Raw genomic sequence first — 7,444 nt, 5'->3', positions numbered from 1 at the left:
CGCATCCCTCCCATCCCTCCCTCTGTCTCCTCCAGATCGGCTCCTACTACGGCAGCGAGATCAACTCCCTCGATGTCAACGGCGATGGCGTCACCGACGTTTTGCTGGTGGGAGCCCCCATGTTCTTCAGCGAGGGCAGAGAGAGGGGGAAGGTCTATGTCTACACCCTGCGGGAGGTACGTGGCAGCACCTACAGGGCCAGGGTGCTTGGGCGCTTGTGTCCCCTCATGTCACCTCCCTGAGGCGGCCCAAAGGCAGCAGACCTTGGCAGCTCCTTGCTGCTGCGGCCGCTCTGAGAGTTAAGGAGGATTTGTCCCATTTCCTCGTCTACAAACAATCTCAGGGGGTTTGCTCGCTGCCAGCGAAGGGAGCCCAGCCTGCACTGGAGAGGAGCCACATCGTCTCGAGGCTTTGCTGCTCCCCAGCAGCTGAAACTTCCCCGGGTGGGGAGGTGATGTACAAGGGGGCAAGATGGGGTCCCGCTGCTCCCAACTGTGGGAAAGTGATGTAGGATGTGCGAGGTAGGGTCCTTGCAGCATGGGTGTCTCTCCGGTGAAGCAGTCCCCATCCACTTCACCTCCCCTAAACCTGGGGAGCAGCAGGGTGCAGGCATGGGGCTATGGGGAGCAGCAAGGTCAGTCCCTCCACCATCGCTTTGGGGTGCAGATGGGGCATGTGCCACCACTGTCCCCTGACCTGGCACCCAGCAGAGCTCTGGGGCAAAACCAACTGTCCTGCCACCCTCAAAATGCAGTTTTGGAGCCAAATCCATCAGTTTCCAGGGACAGGACATGCTCTGTATCTCTGTATGGGAGACCCTATATCTAAAGCACAACTTTTAATGTAGGTTGCTCTAAAAAGTGTGGGGCTGGCAGGGGCTCATCCGTCCCCAGGCAGTCCAGCAGCCCTGGGAGGGCTCTGACCTCCTTCCTTAAAGACATTGCTCACACATCACTGCATCTTGCTTACTTACCTTTGGGGGTTTTCTCCTCTTGCCAGACTTGCTGCTGATCATTTTGGGGTGGTTGCTGGTATTTTTTTTTCCTTTGGCAGAACCGCTTCGTTTCCAGCGGCGCACTCGTCGATCTGCAGAGTTACCAGAACTCCCGCTTCGGCTCCTGCATTGCCGCCGTGCCCGACCTCAACCAAGACTCCTACAACGACCTTGTCGTCGGGGCACCTTTGGAGGACGAGCACCAGGGAGCAATATACATCTTCCTCGGCTTCGAAGACACCATCCTGAAGAAGTACAAGCAGGTGAGGCTCCCGGGTGCTTTGGTTGTCATCATCCTTTGTCACAATGTGCCCATTTTAAGGACGGATAATAAATTCACACGCCCTACTGCATTGTTAATTATTATTGCTGGGTATTTCCTCTTGCGAGGCATCCAAAGCGAAGATAAGGTGTGGAAAACGCGCTTGAAACGAGGGGGCAAGGCTTAGCTGATTCTCCCCTTTGCTTTCCAGCGGGTAGCAGCTGCGGACCTCGCACCTGGCCTGATGTATTTTGGTTGCAGCATCCACGGACAGCTGGACCTCAACGAAGACGGGCTCGTAGACTTGGCCGTGGGCTCTCTGGGGAACGCCGTGCTGCTGTGGTTAGCTGTGTCTCGTTTGGCGCTCTCCTCTGCCCAAAGCTCGTTGCAATGCTCTGACATTTTTTCAGGAGAAACTGATCTCCCAACAATCTGACCCATCTTTCCACAATAACGACCCCGTGCCTGGCGGGGCCGTGGGATTTCGATGCTGTCGGGCCCTCCAAGGATGTCAGAGTTGTTTTTGCATTGAATTTCATCATTAGCATTAGGAGTTTCAAACCAGCTAATTGATTCGTGGTGATTTGCCCAGGCTCCCTCTGGTCTTATTTAAAGAGAACAATCTGATATTTTCAAATATCAATGAATGTTTGGGAAGTCCCTTGAAGCTGTTAGGGCTTAGGGTAGTTGCATCCAGCAGACATGGGCCACCCTGGGGTTTTGTCTTAGAAAGTGCCATCTGCACATAAGGGGCCAAATCCTGCACTTGGTGCTGAGCTTCTTCGTTGGCATAAGCATGAGGCAAATATATGAAAGAGATTTTATTCTTCAAATGCTATGTAGATGAGCTGAGAGTAGAGCAGCACGCTCTGGTGGCCTTTGGTCTTCCTCAGTTCCTTCTTGATGTTGAGAAAATGGGTGAAAAGGCTGAATTAGGATGTGCGGGAGACTTTTGGAGGATGCTGCGGGCATCCCACGCCGCATCGTGTTTCTGGACTCTCTCTCTCCCCGCAGGTCTCGCAGCGTGGTCCAGGTCAACGCCAGCATCCGCTTCGAGCCCCCCAAAATCAACATCTTCACCAAGGACTGCAAGCGGAACGGGAAGGATGCCACCTGCATGTCGGCCTTCATCTGCTTCACCGCCGTCTTCCCCTCCCCTCACTTCCAAACGGCCACCGTGGGTAAGCAACACGGCTGCTCCTGCAGTGAAAAATCCCAATTCATGCGATTTTTAGGTGTCCAGCCCTGAAGGACTACCCAGCTCCTGCCAAGAGAGACTATCCAGCAGCTTGGCTTGGCTGAAGGTGTGCACGTTGCCACCCGCCACATCCCTTTTGACCCACAAATTTGTCTCCTTCCTGGCTGATGTAGCAGCAGCGGTGGCTCTGCTGCACAGCAGCACCAGGAAACAACCCTAGGAAACAACCCTACCTGTGTTTAACCTCTTCTCTCACCTGCGCCCCGGGGCCAAGCTCTCCTATGGCTTGCCTTGCTGTTGGATGTGTGACAGGGATGTCACCACCATCAGGACAGGAGAGGACATGCCTGAACCATGTCCCGCAGATCCTGTCCATCCTGCCTGCTGCAGGGGCACGACACATCTGCTGACCAGATGTGCATGTTTCTCAAATATCCCGGGGGATCTCTGTGAAGTTTCGGGCCAGCTCTGCTATTAAACCTTTGTGTGTTGCTGTGACCCGGAGGCTACCTGGCGGATGCCCGTGATGCGGCTGGAGCTGGGAGGAATCGACGGTGCCTCAGTACCCTGCACACCGTTGGAGGAGAAATCAGGTCCTGAGCGAAGCCGAAGGAAAAACTCCCATCTCCTAAAGCAAGAATTTTGATTTGCACGGTCAAACACAGTGGTTTCCTCCTGACTGCTTTCTTGGCAGAGCTTGCAGGACAAAAACCTTGAGCAGGGTTTCCTTTATTTATTTCGTTTTGCACTTATTTCTCCTACCCAGAAGAGCCATCCCAAGGATGGTGCACGCTGGGGGCTGATGGTTGCTCTTTGCTCATTTTGCATCTCAGTGGTGCAAACCCCACCCTGCTTGGCTCTGGGTTCGAGTTTGCTTTTTTGACAACAAACCATCTCCAGTAAAACATCTAAGAGAGGCGACTGCTCCAGGGTACACCACCTCTACAACGGGTGCAAGCCTGCATGTGAATCTATGAGGCGATTAACCATATGTCCTGCAGAGATTTTACGCAGCGCCTTGTAATAATGAATTTGTAATAATGAATTTCTAAAGTTCCTCATTTGATCTGAAGAGTGGATGCTTTGCCCAGAAGAAAAGCCTGTTAGAAACGGGCAACACTAACTCTAACCTGATTTTCCCTTAGCGTGCCCCCCGCCACGCTCCTCCTGGTGGGGAGCAATCGTGGTTTGGGTGCACAAAAGCTCATTTTCTGACCCGTTGTTGCTGTAGGGTGAGAGTAGCCCCAGGGAGAAGTGCTGACGGTGCTGTTCTCCTTCCAGCCCTGCAGTACAACACGACCATCGACGAGCGCAGGTACACGCCGCGGGCTCACCTGGATGAGAGCGGGGAGCGGCACACGCAGAAGGGGCTGGTGCTTCTCGCCGGGCAGGAGCACTGCGACAGGCTCCACTTCCACGTCTTGGTGAGTGTCAGTGAGGACAACACTGGTGGGTTCTTCTCCTTCAGCAGCCCTGGGGAAGGGAGAGCGAGCAGCCCCAGCCACGATGCTCTGAGCCAGCAACAATGCGCTGGGACATTGTTGGAGGAGCCTCGATGGCTTCACAGGGATGGAAATCAGTCTCGTTCCTCGCGCTTGGATTTCTTTTCGCTGGGTTTGATGTGGTCAGGGATGGAGCACAGCAGCTGCTGGGTCCCCGAGCGCTGACCTCATTGCAACCCCAGCTTGCACCGTGCTCCTCTCCACGAGCTGTGAGCTGTGCCCTCAGGGAGAGTGTGCACTCCCAGTGCACGAGTCAGGCTGGTCCTCCTGCTCCAAAATTGATGAAAACTCTTTTTTTTTCTATTGGGAACAAAGTGCTTCCGTGCATATCCCCAGTACACTCGCCTTCAGCACCTCTCTACCCATCGGGGTACCCCTCCCTGGGTGCAGGAGCCAGTGAAACCCTCTGCACCGCTCACAGGGAACAGCTGATGCACAAACCTGGCCAAAATCAAACATTCCCAGTGAATGATGAGAATATTGCAGAGGCCAGGGAGGGCTGAGCTGCCAGACTGGCCCAGCTCCAAGCCTCGGACTGAACTGTTGTGAACTTCTGGGAAATTGGAGTCTGGAGCTTGAGATGGAGCTTGTGATTTAGTCCAAGAAGCATCTCGCTTCAGAGCATCTAACGGCTCCATGGGCAGCTGGGGCAACACATGGGAAATGCTCAGAGTTGCAGGAAAGGTGCAGCTTTGCTACCATCAAGCCGGGCCCTGGGCAAGGGTTGCAGAACAGTTCTGTCCCCTCTGGGACAGCCCTTCCCTGGAGAATCCACTTTTGGACCCAGCATCTCCAGCATGAAGTGTTACCATCATCATCAAACACGTATATGTGGGCGGCTGTTGAGCAGCTCTGCGGAGCTTGGGTTGTCCCTGTCCCTAGGTAAAGGTTAGTTGGAGAGATGGGACGATTACACACCGAGTACACCAGATTGCAAAGCTTTTACCTCATTAAATAATCACACACACCCGTAGCTCTGCCTTACCTTGCTCTCTGATGCTGCCTTTCCACGAGCAGGAGTCCCATCCTTCTCACCGACGCTTTCTGTCCCAACACAGGACACAGCTGACTACGTGAAGCCGGTGATGTTCTCCATCGACTACGAGCTGGAGCACCCCGAGAATGGTCCCATGTTGGACGATGGCTGGTCCACCTCGCTCAAGGTCTCGGTAGGTAGCAGCATCAACCTTCCCGGGTGCCTTTTATCAGGCAACTGGTCCCAGATTTACACCTGAATATAACATTTGATTCTTCATCTTGGTCCCTCTCGTGACAGCAATGTGCTGGGTAATTGCTGCAAGCCTGGACTCACCACCCATGTCCTTTCTCCTTGGAGGCACAAATCATCATTGAGCTCCTCTTCCTGTCCCCCTCAGGTCCCTTTCTGGAATGGGTGCAATGAGGATGAGCACTGTGTCCCTGATCTGGTCCTGGACGCCAGAAGCGATGTGCCCAGTGCCATGTGAGTAGGTCACTCAGATCATCTTCCCAACCAGTATCACAAACTGGGGGGAGGCTTTTTCTCCAAAACTCAGCCCCAACCTGTGCTCCATAGATTCTGGCATCGTAGCTGGTCCTTCATCCAACACCATCACAAGGTGCCCCTCAGCACCTCCGCTCGCAGTGGGTCTCCGAGCCTCTTACTCACTCCCTGCCTGGAAAGAATTGGTGGTTTTTCAGGGAATCCAAAAGAACAACTAATATTTGATGCCATGGTGATGAGCCCCATGGAGACAAATCAGTAAATAGCAGGCAGGGGATAAATGCAAGGCTGAGCATTACCCGCTTGGCAATTACAGGCTTGACTCGCACAGCAGAAATAATTATACACTATGTCTCATGCTTAAAGAGCTTCTAAAGGTTATTTAGGAGCACAAGAGCCTCAACTTCCAGCTCCTGTCCATGGCAATGAGTTGTAGGTAGGGATTATGTATGGATGTTAGTGGCTGAAGTCCTACAAATAACCATGGGAAGATGCTGTGGTCTACTGGGGTGACAGACCTCTAACCTGGTTCCTCCTGAAGCCTGCGGAGCTTTCCCAGCAGCATCAGTGGGAGTTGGATCGTGCCCTAGAAGGGCAGGGGGTGACATGGGTACGGAGGTGATTTTTGCTGAGAAAACCACTTTTGAGGTGATTTGTTGGCCTAGAGCTACTCCTTCAAACAGGCTCCCTGGTTGCCCTGCCAGTAGAGGCAAAAGCTGTCTTTGGAAGTGGCACTGTCCTGCACTTCCTTTCTCCTTTTTTTTTTATTTTTCACAAAGAAAATAAATACCCAAACACCCATCAAGTCTCAAAAGCAGATGCTGCTGGTAAACTCGCCAGGAGAGAGATCTCAGACAGGCTGAAACTAGGGGTGATTGATAGGACAAGGGGAAATGGCCTTAAGTTGCGCCAGGGGAGGTTCAGGCTGGATATTGGGAAGAATTTCTTTACTGAGAGGGCTGTCAGGCACTGGCACAGCCTGCCAGGGAGGGGGTTGAGTCGCCATCCCTGGAGGTGTTAAAGAGACGGGTGGTTGTTGTCTTGGAGGACGTGGGTTAGTGGTGTTGATAGGGCTGGGAAAAGGTTGGACTCCATGATCTTGAAGGTCTCTTCCAACCAAAACCGTCCTGTGATCCTATGAAACTAACTGCTGGCTTTACACTTCGCTAAGGAGATGGGCTCCATCTCTCCCTCACATCCCAGCTCTACCAGGAGCCTTCCACTGGCTTCGTGAAAACTAGGGCACCCTCGCCCAAAAACCACCGACAGAATGACATCCCAGGGGTAGAATTTCACAAGTCCTCTCTCCGTAGCAGCACGATGGGGCTTTCCTTGCACTGTCCTATGCACCGGTGCAAGTCAAAAACCCTGGGGGGGTTCTCAGCACCGCTGCCCTCCTCTTGCAGGGAGTACTGCCTGCGGAGGGCACCGCCAGGCTGCTCCGCCTTCGCCCTCTCCTTCGACGCCTCCGTCTTCGTCATCGAGAGCAGCAGGAGGAGGGTGGCTGTGGAGGCGGTGCTGGAGAACCGAGGGGAAAACGCCTACAGCACCGTCCTCAACATCTCCTTCTCCAGAAACCTCCAGTTCGCCAGCTTGATCCCCAAGGTGAGGCTGCCGGGGGAGATCCAGGGCTTTCCAGAGGCATTTCTGAGCCCGGCCGGATGAGAAAGCTTTGTCCTAAACCAGAGCCCAAAAAATGTCTCCATCCCTCATAAATCAGACATGTTTATGGGCTTAGTTTCTAAGCGGTTACAGCCCTTTCGGCTCTTTATTTTGGAAATACAAAAAATATTTGAATTTTAAGAGCCTGAAAGAAGGTCAAAAGCAGATGAAATTATTTCCCTCATTTTTTTTTCTTTTTTTTCTACTCCGATAGTTTAAAAATACTCACTGCGCACGTTCCAAGTTCCTGTCAGGGATGAATTTTTGCAGCTGAGATATAACTCCTGGAAGTATGGGCTGATAATGGGGAACGTGGCTGCGGGTCCGGGCCCCACCGGGACAA

The 7,444-nt window shown here is 53.1% G+C and overlaps 1 protein-coding gene across 1 annotated transcript in view; it reads left to right on the top strand.

Moving 5' to 3' along the window:
* Positions 1–7,444, top strand: part of ITGA11 (integrin, alpha 11) — a gene marked incomplete at its 5' end in the record, with an annotated part of 37,541 nt that overhangs the window by 21,933 nt on the left and 8,164 nt on the right. Inside the window, 8 exons of the mRNA XM_009869976.1 lie at positions 36–176; positions 1,054–1,257; positions 1,468–1,598; positions 2,271–2,437; positions 3,736–3,878; positions 5,015–5,125; positions 5,333–5,418; positions 6,846–7,044. Of these exons, the coding sequence (XP_009868278.1) occupies positions 36–176; positions 1,054–1,257; positions 1,468–1,598; positions 2,271–2,437; positions 3,736–3,878; positions 5,015–5,125; positions 5,333–5,418; positions 6,846–7,044 (1,182 nt within the window). The remainder of the gene's footprint in view (positions 1–35; positions 177–1,053; positions 1,258–1,467; positions 1,599–2,270; positions 2,438–3,735; positions 3,879–5,014; positions 5,126–5,332; positions 5,419–6,845; positions 7,045–7,444) is intronic.

The sequence above is a fragment of the Apaloderma vittatum genome, unplaced genomic scaffold, assembly GCF_000703405.1.
Source record: "Apaloderma vittatum isolate BGI_N311 unplaced genomic scaffold, ASM70340v1 scaffold795, whole genome shotgun sequence".
Lineage (NCBI taxonomy): Eukaryota > Metazoa > Chordata > Aves > Trogoniformes > Trogonidae > Apaloderma > Apaloderma vittatum.
This window is presented reverse-complemented; position numbering and strand designations above follow the sequence as displayed.